General features: G+C 36.8%; 4 protein-coding genes across 5 annotated transcripts; 2 read left to right on the forward strand and 2 right to left on the reverse strand.

The window, feature by feature from the left end:
• Positions 1-1030: 1030 nt before the first annotated feature.
• On the forward strand, positions 1031-1477 carry LOC147285050 (uncharacterized). The gene has a single exon (XM_086245763.1). The coding sequence runs from the start codon at positions 1031-1033 to the stop codon at positions 1475-1477; it is 447 nt and encodes a 148-aa protein (XP_086101889.1).
• A 2508-nt stretch (positions 1478-3985) lies between these two features.
• Positions 3986-8199, reverse strand: ALDH7B4 (aldehyde dehydrogenase 7B4). 2 transcript variants are annotated; one of them, XM_086243461.1, is made up of 15 exons: positions 7886-8199; positions 7656-7792; positions 7400-7486; positions 7149-7280; positions 6809-6881; positions 6590-6612; positions 6398-6461; positions 6152-6197; positions 5732-5912; positions 5464-5640; positions 5128-5292; positions 4879-5019; positions 4688-4785; positions 4386-4535; positions 3986-4302 (listed from the first exon to the last, which is right to left on the reverse strand). In XM_086243461.1, exons 2-15 carry the CDS (start codon positions 7788-7790, stop codon positions 4248-4250), a joined length of 1527 nt encoding a protein of 508 aa, XP_086099587.1. In that variant the 5' UTR covers positions 7791-7792; positions 7886-8199; the 3' UTR covers positions 3986-4247. The 2 variants fall into 2 exon arrangements, with proteins under 2 accessions (XP_086099587.1, XP_086099588.1); XM_086243462.1 differs by having other exon boundaries at positions 4879-5015; positions 5124-5292.
• Positions 8200-10463: 2264 nt separating this feature from the next.
• On the forward strand, positions 10464-13306 carry CCX4 (cation calcium exchanger 4). The gene has a single exon (XM_086244073.1). It carries the CDS (start codon positions 10906-10908, stop codon positions 12877-12879), a length of 1974 nt encoding a protein of 657 aa, XP_086100199.1. The 5' UTR covers positions 10464-10905; the 3' UTR covers positions 12880-13306.
• A 929-nt stretch (positions 13307-14235) lies between these two features.
• On the reverse strand, positions 14236-15425 carry LOC147285053 (LURP-one-like protein (DUF567)). The gene is made up of 3 exons (XM_086245266.1): positions 15098-15425; positions 14615-14857; positions 14236-14467 (listed from the first exon to the last, which is right to left on the reverse strand). The coding sequence occupies exons 1-3, from the start codon at positions 15329-15331 to the stop codon at positions 14324-14326; spliced, it is 621 nt and encodes a 206-aa protein (XP_086101392.1). The 5' UTR covers positions 15332-15425; the 3' UTR covers positions 14236-14323.
• Positions 15426-17814: the final 2389 nt, after the last annotated feature.

Here is a 17814-nt window from a genome sequence, read left to right on the forward strand (position 1 = left end):
AAGAGCGATGGTGGGAGCTAGATAGGGAGAGCAAAGAAGAGAACTGAGATTTTTTTTTTGTCAAAGAGAGAGAATTAAGAGTCTGAGAGATAGTGAAAGACTGAGATAGAGAGATGGTGAAAGACTAAAATGTTAAATTGTTTAGTTGTTTTGCTATAATCCCATATCGAAAAGAAGTAGAAGGCATTAGCCTTTTTCCTATTATAAATAAACTGAGTGGCTCCACCATCAGAAGCTTGTATTAGACCCAGAAAATGGGCTTATGGGCTGGTATATGAGATTTTTTGGTTGTTTTAAATCCAGAAAATGGGCTAAAAACCTCCAAAAAAGGCCCATTAGTTGGTTCGGAATGGGCTCATACCGCACCGATTTGACCGTGTTGTTGGTAAGACCGATTGTCGGTTTACCGTCATTGGCGGTAGCGGTAGCAGTTGGAAATTTGCTCATTCTGACCATTGTTGGTCGGTAGTTGGTATGGACTTGGCGGTTCAGTAACCGTACCAACACCAGCCCTAATTGATACCAGATTCGCACTCCAATGGATCCTAGTTACACTGATGTCCACATACAAACATGTTTTCCATGCCAAACCTCTTTTATTCATATAAGCCCAAAACTTCAATGATTAGGGTATTCACCAAATATTGACAACCAAAAAATATATATAATATTCCAAATATTGGCCAAAACAAAAAATGGGCATTTACCATAATAACCCCGAGTCTCATAAATTTCCATGGCCCAATCTCCACCTATACACAGAATGACGAAAGCCCATTTTAGGGCCTTGCTTAATAGTAAGAAAATCCATGACAAAACCCCCTTTTATAGCAACAATTTAATTACAAAGAGGACACACACATCCACATAACTACATAACATAGACTTCTTCTACTCCCTCCACTACTCCTCTCATTACACAAAGAAAACAAAGAGATATAAAAACAGAGAGGGCCTTAGAAACACAGTGACCGGAGAAGCTGATGGTGAGAGAGTGAGAGAGCCAGAGTTCAATGTTCTGCTACATTCAATGGCTATCACAGGTTCAGAGTCTCAGCCACCCTCTAACAAATCAACCCCTCCTCCAATCCAGGTTGAGTGCGTGAAATGCGACTCTTGTGGGTTCACAGAGGATTGCACCCCTGCATACATCTCGCGGGTTCGCGAGCGCTACCAAGGCCGGTGGATATGTGGGCTCTGCGTCGAGGCGGTGAAGGACGAAGTCTTGAGATCAGATAGGCTCATCTCCACCGAAGAAGCGCTGGACCGGCACATAAACTTTTGCAAGAAATTCAGGTCATCGAGTCATAAAGAAACAGAGCACCCCATCTTCGCAATGGGTCGGGTTTTCCGGCGCAGTTTGGATACTCCGAGAGCGCTCCGGTCGAATTCAAGTAGTTCTCTTGGTGACGTTGAAAGGATTCGCCGCCCTCCGCTCGTTCGATCGGGGAGTTGCTTCTCTTCTCTGTCTAGTTGAATGGTTATAGCTCAGAGTATGAAGGTAAATACGGAACAGGGGAACTCTGTTTTTTTTTCTTTCTTAGATACAATTTATTGGGTTGGTTTAATTTGATGGCTCTAAATGGATTTGATCCAAATTGGGTTTTTAAGAACTTGGCTGTGGAAACTAATTGACTCATATGAGTTTGTTTCTCTTAGATTTCCAATGTATATATTCCATTTGTTAATTTGCTTCAAACACATTTTCTTTCCCATCCAACATAGATTTTCACAGTTTCACTATTATGATTTTTTTTAGAGTTTATGAATGAATCATTGTGTTGTGGAGGTACATGAATTTACAGAGAGGTTGAGGTTGGCCAATGAAAGAAAATAATCTATGGCCATTAGCTGAATTGTATTGGGTCAATATAGATATTCATGTAAGTGATGCCACTTTTTTTCCTTGCCATTAATTATTGGAAAGTAAAATCTGTGTACAGAAAATTTTCTGTGGCAACAGCTAAGCAATTGAATTTTCATTGCTGGCTCTCAATGCACCTTAACCAGATTTTGCATTCTATGCAGTACACATAGAAAGAAAGTAAGGAATATATACAGAAAATCTTAAAGCCTTGGTTTATTACAGTTCTGATTTAATTACTAATTAGCTGATTATTATCAGAATCACAGAATGAAATTGCTGAGAAATTTCCCATAAAGAAATAAAGAAAGCAATGCTATTTGATTCAAACACTTGCACACTTGGGTACAAATCCCCTCCCTAAATGTAGCAAGTGATGAAAAAGCAAGACACAAGTTCCCTTTTTGTACATTATTCACTTCAGTGGCCTTCAGTCTCAAAGCCAATTAAAGACAGCACCACTACCTTGCGTTGTGCCATTAGTGTAATAGACTGTCCTGGAAGAAATGTTGTGGATATTTCTAGCAAAAGATTTCTCACAAGTCTGAACACTATATATCACATCTGACAGAAAGATAAAATAATTTGTGGGACAGCCAGATTGACACCCATGGGTCAGGTTCAAGGTTTCTTTTCTGATTTTTGTGTTAAAAAGTTAAAACAACCCAGTTGGCCAGCTAGATTTGTATGTTGTAATGTTGTATCACTCATCTGGAACTCTCCTTGTACTTCCTTTTCTTGCTGGGTTTTACTCTGAGCCAAATTTAATACTTCCTCCAATGTAAAACAAAAAATTATATTTCCAATTATTCAGATGTGATTTTCATTTCCCTTCAATATTTCGTTGTTCGAACCATCCAAATAATAAATGCACGAAAATTTTTGTTTTCTTTTTACTGCTTCAAAGAAGTAAGTAGACATGAAGAAGCGAAAGGAGGAGAGTTTTAACTCTTGTTTTGAATGTGGAGAGAACAAAAGTTTAATTCTTTTCATGGACATGGGAATCAGTGCTCTAGTCAAATGCTCTGTTACTAAAGTTATAATAAGTCTCCATAAATACCTCGTTTTAATTTTCATTAAAGATTCATGTTCTAACTGTGTCAAAATCATTATATTGCTTCATTCTTATTTTCACTAGTAAGCTGTTTGACTTAAAAAAGATTGGGAATCCATCACTTAGCACATAGAATAAGAAGATTCCTTTATGCACTTATTTTTCAAAAGTAGTTTACCAAACCTATTTTTAAAACTATTAGGACCCTAATTTTTTATGTACTAGTCATGGCCCTTGGTGTTTTTTTTGTTTTTGGTCGAAGGCCCTGATTAGTGTTCTTCACTCTACCATGTCCCTGCATTTGAAGTGGACAATGACATTCTATCAAACCGTCCACGGTATCAGTGTAGATATTATAAAACTATGAACCTTCAGTGGCCCCACATTGACTACAAAGGGGTCAACAAGAAAGAGACAGATTATTCATTGAGACCCTGAGACCCAGTGCATGTGTACATGCTCTGCGAATAGCGTACAGATGCTCGTGAGTTGTGCATACAAAGATAACAATGCTTTGCAAGTGTCAAAATCCTTGGACCCAGAAACAGATGAGTCATTCATCCCCATATATAGCATTTGGACCCAAATGCTCACCACAATCTCGAACTTCTCAGATGGTTCGCTAATGAGCCTTCTTTGTGTTTAGGGTAAAAATTTCATATAACGTATGTCCAGACCAATTAGATCACGTGAAAAAAGAGACAAACACTTTACTATTAGTAAATTGTTTCCCACCTTTTCCAGCCATCTGTTAGAAAGACAAGTGTCACGGTCATGCAACTTATCTACTGGGACTTTCTAAGCATCCCCATCAATTCAGTGGCAAAGAACCACTCGGATATGTTTTGGCCAAGGCACTTGAGTGCTTGCCCTCTCAATCTAGGATGTCTAGTCAAAGGTCAGACTGTAAGACACTTTAGGTTGTAAATATAGCTATCTTATCCAAATTGGTCTGACCTCAAGTAACAGGGTTATCAACTTGGACAATCATCTGTTGAACCCTTTTCATGGATGGGTCAGTTCTCAAATGGACCTTAACAAAAACAAGTCAAATGAAACAAGCGCCGAGAACAAACGAGCGGAACCATTTATATATTGACTGCTTTTATTTCTCCTCAGGGAAAAAGAAAAGTCCATTTATTTTTCAAGATTAGAAGTCTAACATCAGTAGTGAACCAAACATCATAAATATCTGTTCAAGTTCGCTTTAACACATTCAAGCTAGCAGGGTACTGGTAACCTTGACAGCAGATTCTGCAGAATGTACCTTCCTTGACATGCCATGGCCAAGAGATTATACCGAGCCTTACCGTGAAGCAGCCTGGCTCACTAGCCAAAATTTATACCCTGAGCAAGTGGTAGTTCACTTCCATAATTGATTGTACTGTCAAGGATAAGAACTGTTCGTGTTAGACAGGATATGTAAGACATGATTCAACCAAATCAGTAGGCTTAACAATAGGTTACCATGTTGAACGTCTCATGTATTGCTTCCAGGAGTCACTTCCTGCTTCACGACCACCACCAGTTGCCTTTTCTCCTCCAAAGGCACCACCAATCTCAGCTCCATTTGTAGGTATGTTTACATTCACTATGCCACAATCACTACCATGTGGCCTGCAACATATTTGAATGCAAAGCAATTAAACACTGTAATTTGAAAACTTTTTTTCCTTTTGTCATTAAACTGGTGTCACCATCTGCACTGATCAAATCACGAATAAAGGCAAGGACATATGACAAATTTTTACCAATCTTGAGACACTTACCCAATCCATTTAAAAATAGTTTCTGGCCTGCGTGTGAAGATTGAACTACTCAATCCTTGTGGTACAGAATTGTTCATTTCAATAGCTTCTTCAAGAGTCTGCAGATTTTCAATCAAAAATTTGCAAGTTTTATCCGACAGAAACTCATAAAAAAATAATACAAAACAAAATTTTTCATCAAGTTAGACTACCTTAAATTTCATAACATATAGAACTGGGCCAAACAACTCTTCTTTCACCACAGAGGCATCTGGAGAAATCTCGACAATCGTTGGTTGCACAAAATTGCCATCTGACTCTACAATAGATCCACCTGTAAGGATCTTCCCTCCCTGTATGAGTAAATTACAACATGTGAGCCATAGAAATCCTTTTCTTCATTGTGTGTGTGCGCATGTGTGTATGCATGTGCACACTTCTTCAAGATACAAAAAACATGCCTGAGATTTTATGGTTGAAATCCCCTTCTCAAAATTCTCCCTCGAAACTTTAGTATGTAGTGGCCCGACTAGAGTTCCTTTCTCCAAAGGGTCCCCAATTTTGACTTGCTTGTAAAGTCCAACTAGTTGTTCTAATACATTTTGATATACACTTTCATGAAGAAACTGCACTCCAGTGGAGACGTACATGCACACAAATTTGCACATTTTATTTTAAAGGAAAATAAAAAAAAGACAAAGCAAAGCAAAGCAAAGCAAAACAATGGTGAAAGAAAGCTTAACTTCTAAGACCACATCAAATCATAATAAATATAATTTGTAAAAACAAATAGTTACCAATCTACGGCACGTTGTGCAGCGCTGGCCAGCAGTACCAACAGCTGCAAACAAAGTAGAACGCACTACCAGCCCAATGTCGGCATCATCCATAACAATTATGGCATTGTTCCCACTTAATTCAAGTAAGCATTTACCAAACCTCTCACTGACAATGTTTTGCACCTTTGAACCCACCTATATTTGGTAATGTGGAAGATAAGCTTAACATCATGGTGATGAGAGAAGAGCAAGAATGTTAAAAGGCACATGCGAGAGACCAGTGTACCTTTGAACTTCCAGTGAATGAAACTAGGGGTATCCGTGTGTCTTTTGCTATCGCTTCACCAATTTCAGCTCCTCCACAGAAAGAGGTCAATATAGCACCTGGCAAGTTATTTTTCTCAAGAACCTCGGCGATTAGCTTTGTCACAGCAATAGTTACCAATGGAGTTGTTGGTGCACCCTTCCTACAGTACATAACATCACAAGTAACCATTGTACTATAAAATCTATATATCTTTTTAGTAAAATAATATAACAAAACTCAAAACCTTTAGAAAATAAGGTCAGATCAAGTTACTTAAGATATCTCGTAGTATAAAAAAGTACTCAAGATATTTTGAGTATACTTAAATGCCTATCTCGTGATTTGACTTGATTGATTTGATCAAAGCTCCAATTCTGATATCAGGACATATAAACTTACCAGACAACACAGTTACCGCAGACTAACGCAATGCAGGCATTCCATCCTAAAGCACCATAGAAAAAAAAAATGGTTGAAAAACCTTGCTGTTTAAAATTCATAATGTATTCAGTGAACTACAATGACAAATAAAGCATATCTTTAATAAATAAATCCAGAATCATGCCATGTACAGTAGTACATAATAAAGCAAGCTGTTTAACTTATGTTGCAGGCTTGTCAAGACAACACAGAACAAGAACGCACCAAGAACAGCACATGGGAAATTGAAAGCAGTGATGACACCAACTATTCCCAATGGATTCCAGACCTGGGGTGTATAAAAAGGCAAATAATTGTTAATTTTAACATAACCAAACTCAATTTTGTAAAAGAAATGGACAAAGTTCTAATGATATACAAATCCATCAAGATTCAATGCAAGATCTAGTAATGCACCTCAAACATCATATGATCTGGACCTGCAAACAAAACAGCAGAGGGAACCCAATTATGTTTATGATACAAAAATTAAAAACCACTGGCTTGCAACCAGAAGTTTGTATTTACTCATTGTGGAGCTTTTAAAATTTAAGCAAAATATAAGCAACTCATATTAGCAATTAAAAAGAGGATAAACAACTAAAAATTGGCAAGAAATATAAAGTTTGAGCTCACGTTCTGAAGGTATGATAGATCCATTCAGTTGTCGGCTCAGTCCAACAGCATAATCACACATATCAATAATTTCCTGCAAAGATTGGTGATCAGGAGTTACTTAAAAAGTTCTAAAAAAAATTATTACAAATAGAAGGGTTGCCGAAATTTCATCTCAAACACTTAGGACAACAATAGTGAACAACTCTAAAGCTCATTCACCATTCAACAGATGCATAAGAGATCATTATATCCATCTCCATTTGGTTACACTGAAGACCAATGTTTTCCAGCTCAAAAGACCATCCCCATAGTGATTGATTGCCCCCACTAAAGAAATGTTAAAGATATTTTGTCATACCTGTACTTCCCCAATTCCTTCAGGAAGTATTTTTCCCATCTCGAGGGACACAAGCTTACCCAGCTGCTGCAATTTCTCTCTTAATGCATCTCCTATTTGTCGAACAATCTCACCTCTCTTTGGTGTTGGGAGCTGCACAAAAACATATGGTCTTTTAAAAAGAATAAAGACATGTTTAAAGCATACAAAATTCATATAGAAAACTCTGAGTATTAATGACATCAAGAGCAATGAAAATGATGAAAACTCACACTCTTCCATTTCTTGGCTGCTTCATTGCAAGCACGCAGGCCCTCCTCATAATCTTCTAGAGACACTTCCGTGACTTTAGCAATTTGCTAATATCCAAATGCACAAATATTAGAAACATTGAGATGAAATTCTGGGTCTGTGTGATTGAATTCAAATCTTAATTTTCTTCTCATCAAAATTACAAATATAATTTGAAAAAAAAAAAAAAGGCCAATAATCAACAAAGAAGATGGAGAATAATAAAAAGTTACAGACCTGATTGTTAGAAGGATTAACAGTAGAGATAACTGGGCCACTTGCCTTCCACTTGCCATTTATAAAGCCACCAAGATTTTCAGGACCCAGACCGATGTCTCCCAGAAACTCGTGCTCTTTCTTGTCAAAACCCATCTCTAAATATTCATGATAACTATGTCTGATGATTCATACAACAAAACTATAATAAAAAAAATTAAAAAACAGAAAAAGGATCAAGTAGAACATACCAATACAGATGATGATCAGTAGTTGGGAAATCAATTACCAACACCAACAGACGATGATCAGATATCAGAAATGAGGATGTGGGTAATGGATATGGTTGCCACGACAGCAGAAATGGAACATGTAATATGATTGAACTGGAAAGAGTGATGAGTCAGTGGGTGCGTGTGTAACGTGTTTAGTAGATCAATGGGATTGGGGAGACGTGCGGGTAAAGAGAATGGGGCCCAATCAATGAACACATGCTCTGATGCTCCAGGCCCAAGCTAACATGGCATATTAGTATATATCACAACTAGAGCCCATACAAAGATGACCAACTTTTGGCAGCAAGCCAGCATGGGAAGTTCTCAATTACAGGGGATCTGTGTCACTGTTTACAAATGCAGGAAAATTGTTTTAGAACTCATCAATGCATCATTTACTCTGTTTTTAAGTCTCTTTTTTTTTTTACATAGATAGATTGTAGTTGGTTGAGGTTTCAAGGTCAGAAATTACGGATTCAATGCATGCTTTCCGGTGCATGTCTATAATTTTACTATTATTAACCAGATTTGCTACTATTTGAACATGGGTAACATTGTATCATATATATATGTTTTTCACCATTAGATTAATATGTTAACCCTTTTTTTATCCTATGTATAGATTTGTGAATTGTGAGTCATTCAATCTGCTACGTGTCATGCGGACGTGTACATCATTCCCACTCTCGTTATTACACGGGGTAGACCCATCAAGGATTTGTAGCCCCAAGTCTAGAGATAGACCAAAACTATTAAACTAGCCAAAGAATCCTCTATAACATAGTTGCACTCCCAAAGCACTAGTAAATTAGACAAATTTGAAATAGAATTACAAATTAAGATTACACTAGTAATTGCACATTACCCAACTTCTAACCAACCCACTATTACTCTACATATGCTCTTCATACCCCGACTAGCACAAATATCACATGTGCTAATAGAAATCCTCTTTGTTAATCCATATAATGAATATTCAAGTCATCCGACTTTTATCAAAGAGTAATGTTGTTGGGACTTTATCAACTGATCATATGGGATGGATTATATGAGGTGTCAGTTGATCTCTACATATCATCTCCATTAACACTGCAATCAAAATTAACAAATCAACTATCACCTTATATGGTCAGTTGGGAAGGTCTCTAACAACATTACTCTTCTCCTTATTGTAAGTGTATCACATTGAAGAGGGAGGGTCACTTGTGTCCTTTCCTTTATGAATTTTAGGAGTGAATTTGGACCGAGTTGATCATGCCTTGGGCTAGGGAGTTAAGGCTAGGCCTAGGATCTGCCTATTTTGGGTTATATGGGCTGGGTCATTAGGTTGGGCCTAACTTACCCAATATAACAGGCCGAGATCATACCCTTTACATAAACAGATTGAATTGGTCCAACTCACCCAAAACATTGGGTTAAGCCGACCTATGGCCTAAAATTTCAAATCAAGTTCAAACCATGTCATCGAATGTAAACCATCTTATGGACACAAGTTTTAGAGCAAAATACAATTTAATACCTCAAAACAAAGCATTATGCTTGAAAACTTATGACTCCTAATGAAAACTAAAATGAATCTTGACACATATTAAATATGTGCCTATAATGTTTATATAAAAAAAGCTTTTTATCTTCAAATACATGTATCTTTTAAGAAATACATATAATATCAAATGAAGAAAAGAAATATGAATTTGTTTTGTTAAGATTATCTTTGTGTTTTTCAGGCCAAAAAAAAAAGATTATCTTTGTGCATTTCATGTCTTATTCTCATATCCAATTCTACTAAATAATTATCAAAAAACTTATTTGAATAAGCATAATGAGAAAATTCAATAAATTAAAAAAAAGATTTAAAATTTTTTTGATTTTGAGAAAGGAGAATCGAACTTAGGTGCAAAGTAAATTATACGACACTTCTAATTGGGTCTAAATTTCTTGTTCTTAATATGTCAAATTTTCCAACATTATGGTATTCATCTACAAAATTGTCTAATATTTGATTTCTATATTTCGCTTGAGCTCACATGATAATGAATTTCAAGGTTAACTCAGTATTTGGATAGCATACTTTGCAATATTAAAATATTTTTTTCTTTTGACAATTCAATATTGGAAGATTAACGCTACAAAAATCCTATAATACACCAACACGAAATAAAATTAACAAGACATGAAGAATGCAACAATAAATATAAGTTTTTCTAACAATACTATATGAATCCCCAAATTTGTTGAGAAAGTTGGTTTATGTAATGATGTGTTAGCATATTGTATAACTTTATTTTTTAAGAGAATATTATGTACAGTTTATTATCTCTCTCTTTTTAATGTATTGATATGACGTGTATTCAATGTGTTACATGAGTTAGGAAAAAAATAAAATATGATTTGCATTTTCCTATAATGCTACTTTAATGATGTGTTACTAACGGAGAAAAGTTCCCATTTCCCAACAATAATAAAAAATCATCCACCTGGCCAAAAAAAAATAAAAAATCATCCACCAAAAAAGAAATCAAGAGAAAAATCACAAAATTCATTTTTGGTTCGGTGCTACGCGCGAGTAAGAATCTAAAAAGACACGGCGTTTTCTGGTCTCCTTCCTTGATTGTCAGCTCCGCGAAACTACGCAGAAGCTGCTTTTATTGTTGTTCTTCTTCTTAGCACTCTTTCTGTGTGTCTCTCTCTCTCTCTGTGCTCAGAAAGAGTGCTAAACCCCTCTTTCTCTATCTCTCTCTGCCAAAGGTACCTCCTCAAATCTCAAATCAACCCCTCAATTACCTTGTAATTTCGCTTGTAAATTAACAAAAATATTTGTTGTGTCTTGTACAATTCACCCCTTTATTTGATTCGAATTCCCTTTACGATTTACGCATTTTGCTTTGGTCAACTAATACGGAACCCTAGACTTGCTTCATTTCTGGATCGTCATCTATTTGGCTTTCTGATTCAGAAAATTTAGGGTTTGATAGGAGTGGGCGGGTGGAGAAATTATGATGGAACCCAAGTGTTTTTTCGGGGCGAAAAATCGCAGATTTCGCGGGGTTTTCAATGGAATTTGTACCTTGGTATTATTCTTCTTGTTCTACAATCAGGATAGTTTTCTTAGAAACTCATTTCTGGGCAGTTCGAATTCGGTTCTTCCTCCTCGTTGGAGCTCCAAAGTTGATGACTTTGGCAATTTGGGTAATCGGGTCGAAATTTATCGCAGGAGAATTGCCCAAGTTAATGTTTCTTCGTCGAATTATAGTGTTAGTGTTAATGGGTCCGATGCCAATGTATTATCAGCGAGTAATCCAAAACTATGTTCCGGGTTGTTCAATCACGAGGGTTATCGGAGCAAATGTGAGTACTTGATTACCCATCCAGAGTGTACTTCCGGCGGGTTTCTTAATTACATTAAGTTCCTTTACTGTGACTGTGAGAAATTTAATATTTTGGGGTATGCACTGTTGGCAATTTGGTTGGCTGCTTTGTTCTATCTATTGGGTAATACTGCCGCAGATTACTTTTGTTGTTCTCTGGAGAAGCTTTCGAGCCTCTTGAATTTACCGGCGACAGTGGCTGGTGTGTCTCTGCTTCCACTTGGGAATGGTGCTCCTGATGTGTTTGCGAGCATTGCTGCTTTTGTGGGTAAGGATGCAGGTGAAGTGGGTCTTAATAGTGTTTTGGGTGGAGCTGTCTTTGTTACTTGTATTGTTGTTGGGATTATATCTCTTTGTGTGGCTGAGAAGAGGGTTCAGATTGATAGGAAATGCTTTATCAGAGATATATGTTTTTTCCTCTTTACCCTCATGTCACTAGCTCTCATTTTGATAGTTGGTAAGGTTACTGTTGGGGGTGCTATTGCATTTGTCTTGATTTATGCGGTTTATGGGTTTGTGGTTGCTGCAAATGAGATTTTGAGGAAACATGCTCGGAAATTAAGGTTGGATGCCGTAACGCCATTGCTTCCGGTTAGAGGAAGTATATTTTCTCAGGGAAGTGAGGAGGATGAATCCATATATTCTTCCCTACTTGAGTCCGAATCTGACAGTGATGTGCCTTACCTCCAAAGTAAGTTGCCTCAGTGGATGTGGGCTTCAAATGTTGCAATTTATTCAAATCAGAGTTTAAAGGCTAATACAGACAGCCCAAGGTCATTGTGGGGTTGGAACGAGGAGGAAACATTGGAGCAAAACTCTTCTTCTTTTAAACTGTTATCACTGTTGGAGATTCCATTGACGCTGCCAAGACGGTTGACAATCCCTATTGTTGAGGAGGATAGGTGGTCCAAAGGTTATGCTGTTGCTAGTGCTATGTTAGCACCCATTCTTCTGGTATTTTTATGGAACGCCCAAGATGATGTGGGATCTCTGAGTGGAAAAATTGCCTATTTTATAGGTGTTGTCTCTGGTGGTGTTCTTGGTGTTCTTGCATATCTATACACCAGATCTGACCAGCCACCTCGCAAATTTCTGTTTCCATGGGTTTTGGGAGGATTTTTTATGAGTATCGTTTGGTTCTACATTGTTGCAAATGAGCTTGTTGCATTGCTGGTGGCATTAGGTGTAATTCTTGGAATTAATCCATCAATCCTTGGATTGACCGTATTAGCATGGGGCAACTCAATGGGTGATTTAATGTCAAATGTTGCACTGGCAATGAATGGGGGAGATGGTGTACAGATTGCAATGTCAGGATGTTATGCAGGGCCTATGTTCAACACACTTGCTGGCTTGGGGATCTCAATGCTGCTTGCAGCCTGGTCAAAGAGACCGGCATCATACATTATTCCCAAAGATAGTAGCTTGTTTTATACAATGGGATTCCTAATTTCAGGGTTAATTTGGGCACTTGTTGTTCTACCCAGGAATGACATGCGCCCTAACAAGACCTTAGGATTTGGCCTTATAACAATCTATTTGGTATTTCTCTCCCTTAGGGTAGGCACATCAATGGGTGTACTGTCACTGGTAGATGTATGATGAATAAATTTTGGATTGGTTACTAGTAAAATTGTGTCTTGTACAGTGTCGAGTTGGAATGGCAGTGCTGATGGCATAAGTTGCAGTCTCTCAACAATATTAGCTGATACTGAATTACTGCCCTTGATAATGTATTGCAAATTCCATGTTAATATAGAAAGAGATTTTGTTTTCTCGAATTAAATTTGGCCAACTTGTATAACCGTATCATTATTTGAGGTTGTCAGTCTCTAGTTATGATGATAAAAGATTACAACATTGCGATAACACTGTTATTCTTGAGTCAAGTTTTGCATCTCTATTTGGTGATGGAACATTGCTATACTTATTGCTCAATCAGTTTGTTGCTGAAGAATGCTTGGTATGCTCCTTTTAACATTTCTCCTGCCTCTTTGGTCTTTAAACTGTGAATTTCCTTAGATTACCCCCGAGCCTTATAAAGCTTTAAGAGAGAATAGGGAGTAAGGGGGACCTTCGCTTCATTAGAAATTTGACCTTCGCTTCATTGGTGGCTTTTCTGTAACCTTCAGTTAGTTCCTTGCATGAGCGAAGTATATGTGCATTTTCTGGATGCTCTGCAACAACTATTAGATGTTCGCTAATTTAGTTTTGAATTTTTCCATGCACGTGCTTTTAATCTTTTTCTGTGTAATATCTTGATTTTAGTTGGCTACTTGCTGCCAAGATATTTCAGCTGCTGTTCCAATGACCACTATGAATTGGTTCACTGCAGCAGACAACCAAGTTCATGTTTAGGTTTCCCGACCGGCATGTGCTGATGCCTGTGAAGATGGTAGAAACATGAAGCTGAGATGTCTGCATAACTGGATAGATGTCAACTTTCTGGATCATCAGTCTCTTGCAATCTTAGTTAGAGTGCAAGAGAACATTTTGAATGTGTTGAATCCCCTCTCCCCCTTTGGCTTCCCTTGTAACTGAACACAAATGTGTCGTTTGTCTTTGCTGAGTACATCAAGTGCTTGGCCTTTTGAAAGTTACAGAACTATCCAAGACCATTCTTATTTTTGGTGATAAAATTTTAATTATTTGGTTCATAAAATTTTAATTATTTGGTTCATAAAATAGGTTTTAGATAGATTCAAATACTTGTGGTGCCGTAATCCTTATCCAGTCAAGCAAATTATTGGTGGTGTATCTTTAGAGAGAAAAGTAAAATGTAGTCTTATTTGCACAAACTATGTGAAATAGTATATCATCACCAATTACCAATCAAAGAGTTACAAAAACACCTTCAAGCTTTAAAAAAATAATAAGTGAGTTCCCAATTAGTAGTGGCTGGGACAACTAACAAATTATCCCTTAACAATCTGAGGGAAAAAAAAAAAAAGAGAGCAATAGCAGCATATCCGAATGCAGAAAATTCAACTGCACAAATGTCATGATTGGATGTGACCCGAAGGAAAGCAACTCTTCAGTATCTGAATTAGCACCTAGTGGATTCACCATATATGTAATCAAGAGTGGCAATGACTCCGAAAACAAAAGCTTGATCCATGCCTGGTGTCACCACAACATGGTAGAGATCCTTGCTTGCCATCAACTCCTCCACCTCCTTATTCACCCCTATCTGTGCTTCATTGTAATTAATAGCAAATCCACACATTAAACATTTCAGCAGCAATTCACAAACAAAGAAAGTTATATATTCAATATGAACATGAATATTTTTAGCAACCAAGAAAGGTCAAATTAAGAATACATATGAATTTGTTACCTGTGCCACTGTGTTGCCTCTAGAATCAACAATGCTACAAGCCTTATCAGGAAAATAACCCTTGATCGCAAAGTTCCTTCCTTTGTTTTTCTTAGGTTCAATGGAGATTGTGATTGCATTAGTCCTTGCCAAACATGAGTTTGGCTCTTTTAAACTGAAAACCGACTGATCCTGTGATCCTTCAAAGTCCAAAGTATACCCCTTCCATTTCCTGTAAATGCTTAGGGCCTCAAGCATCGAGCCCTGCAGAGGAAAACAGAGAAAAAATGTTAGAGAATGGATTCTGGGTATTAATTCAAACATGCATTTGCCTTCATATCTGTCCAAACCATCATGTATTCATGTAAGCATCCCCAACACCTCTCTCTCCATCAGTATGCCACAAAGGCACAAACCATAACATTTTGTTTTGCATGTGTATATGTGTGTGTGTTTAATTGAACTGCTTTTTTGGGGTTGCAAAACGATGATATGCATGAATACCTTTCGACGAATGAGAAGCAAGGCGTCTCCATCACCATCCCTCAGAATCAACTCATCATTTTTGCCCAGAATTCCACATCCATCAACCCTGAAAGCAACCTTCTGGCTGCAATCTGTGACGACAAAACCGCCTCCATTTATTGCGTGTGGCCTCCTCCTTACTACAAGCACAACCTGAGAAGGGGAACAATACATCTTGCTAATTATAGGCATCACAGTGGTTTTTGCTGCCATCTCTTTCTTAATTTGTTACTGCTCTCAACTATTCTCTATAGTATTATACCAATGATCAGCAACTTCAAGTTACTTGTCTTATTGCAGTACAAAGGTCTTTTTATACCAAAAAAAAAAAAGAGAGCTAGCTAGATAGACTAAGAAAAGTAGAAACGCTAGCTAGCTTGCTTTGGTCGTTTCTACATTCAAATGTTTGGCAAGTTTTGACTCTGCGTATACACAATCTCTATCAGCTGGTGGAAGAATATATATGTGCAATGTGTAAATATATATATGTATGTATCATGTATGTATATATGGCACAGATGAAGGTTGCTTGTTGAAGAGGATGATTGGTTCACGAGCCAAGAAAGGGAAGAGTGGTCGCGTGGAATCAACAGTTTGCTGCTGCAGGTACTTCAACATAAAGACTCTGATACCATATTAGATAACTACTAACTCATCTATATCAAACTTACACATTGAAATCCAAAAGGGGTTAGAGCCCTTTTTGAGTTTGGCAGCTCAAAGTCTAAAAAGAGAATATTTGAAAGTCCATCAATAATTTCTCAGGACTTTCAGGCACGATGTTCTTATTTCGGGTAAGGCATCTTCTAGGAGGAGTTGAATATTGGACTTGGACTCTGCCGTTAAAAGTTCATTGCAACAAAAGATGCTTATCCTTTATCACCTCGTAAGTAATTAGCCAAAGGATTCAACTCCATATGATTGATTATGCTGACGCTATATTGCTAATACTTATGGAGGAAGCACGACATCATGCCACGTAGTACTTACAAGATCCTGCTGCTCAGGGCTTTTTATTTGGCTTATCTTCAGCCATTTGCTTAGCACTTTGAACCAACCGACCAAAACAACAATTGAAAAGTCCGAAATCAAGGAGTACTGCTATTTAGACCATTTTAACAGATGCTATAGATCGTTTGGTACGTCGGACTGTATTGACTAATTTATGTCGAATAGTATTAATCTGTTTCAGAGAGTACTGACTGTTTATCCAGAATATTATCAGGCGTTTGGTACTGTTCCGGATAAACAGTCCAACTAATTTATACTGCGCTTGGTACTCCGACGGATAGGAGCGGATCATACTATTTTTTTAATTCTTTGATAACTTAGTGAAAATTAAAATTCATATGACACATTATTTTGGCAAGATTCATATGACTAGATTTTTTTTTTCTTTTGTTTTTGCCAAGATCTATAGGACAAGAGGACATGAGGAAATTTATTCTCATAATTGTAGAACTTAGGATCATACGTTTTACATAGTATATAAGCACATCTTTATTGACAAAAAAGAAGCACATCTTTATTTGCCAAGATCCAAACTGAAGACATAATAAACATATTGTTTAACTCCTCATATCTCATAAAAATTTCAACATACTCCTCATATCCCAAAGGTAAACATCTTAAACTTCAAACCACATAGAAAAACACCGCCCAAAAGCAAAGTTTGAAGAAAAAATCATAACCTAATTCCCAAAAAAAATGTAATAAAATGATCTATTGAATAAATTTAAAAAAAAAAAAAGATAATTAGACATCATACATAGAAGAGGAAATATATAAAGAAAGAGAAAAACAGAGAATAAGCATATTGGAGAGAGCATGAGAGAGAGAGTGAGAGGTGGATACCTGGAGAAAAGTGAAGAAAAAAACATGTGGAGAAGATAGCAGAGAAGAATCCTAGGGAGAAGAAAATGAAAATAACGTATGTTGATTTTCAGCGTGTTTTTGTTTTCTCAATTCTTTATAATTAAGCGTGTATTATCTAATCCTAGGTGTATGGGTTGTATTAGTTAGTCAAATAATGAGAGTATTAAAAGTTTAGTCCGGTTTACATAGTCATGTAATTAAATAATACAAGTGGAGAACAAACAACTGACATAGATTATTTATTCCTATCCAGAGTCTAATACGATGTACCAAACATGCTAGAAACATAATTAGTCTTACTTTTATTAAAGAATAAAAAATTCCCTATAATAGAAATTGTAATGTGGCATCACAAATATGAGATGAGGGAGGGTCCCGTATCTCAATATCCCTACTATGAAAAGGTTTTGAATTGGGACACCATGACCGCATTTATAGTACAACCATCAAATGCGGCACCACGAGTTTCTTTTATAAATTTTACTTGAAATAAGAACACATGTCATTATATTTGTAAATATTGTATTATACGCGTGATACAACTGTTCCACTAAAGAATCACTCACACAATCCTCACTCTCTCATATTTGTAATGCCAAATCATTATCCCTGTTAGATAAATATTAATTAAAATAGTCAATAGTCGATTTTCAAAAAAATAGTCAATAGTACATAGTCTCATATGTATATAGTCAATTAAAATAATTGAAAATAATTTTATTCATAAGTTCATAACCAAGACAGTCTTATAATATTTCTTGTTTGAGAAGTTGAGCTTAGACCGGCTGAGCCCAATTTCTTAAGACCCTTAAGCCCAATAC

The sequence above is a fragment of the Dryas octopetala genome, chromosome 5, assembly GCF_963921425.1.
Source record: "Dryas octopetala chromosome 5, drDryOcto1.1, whole genome shotgun sequence".
Classification (NCBI taxonomy): domain Eukaryota; kingdom Viridiplantae; phylum Streptophyta; class Magnoliopsida; order Rosales; family Rosaceae; genus Dryas; species Dryas octopetala.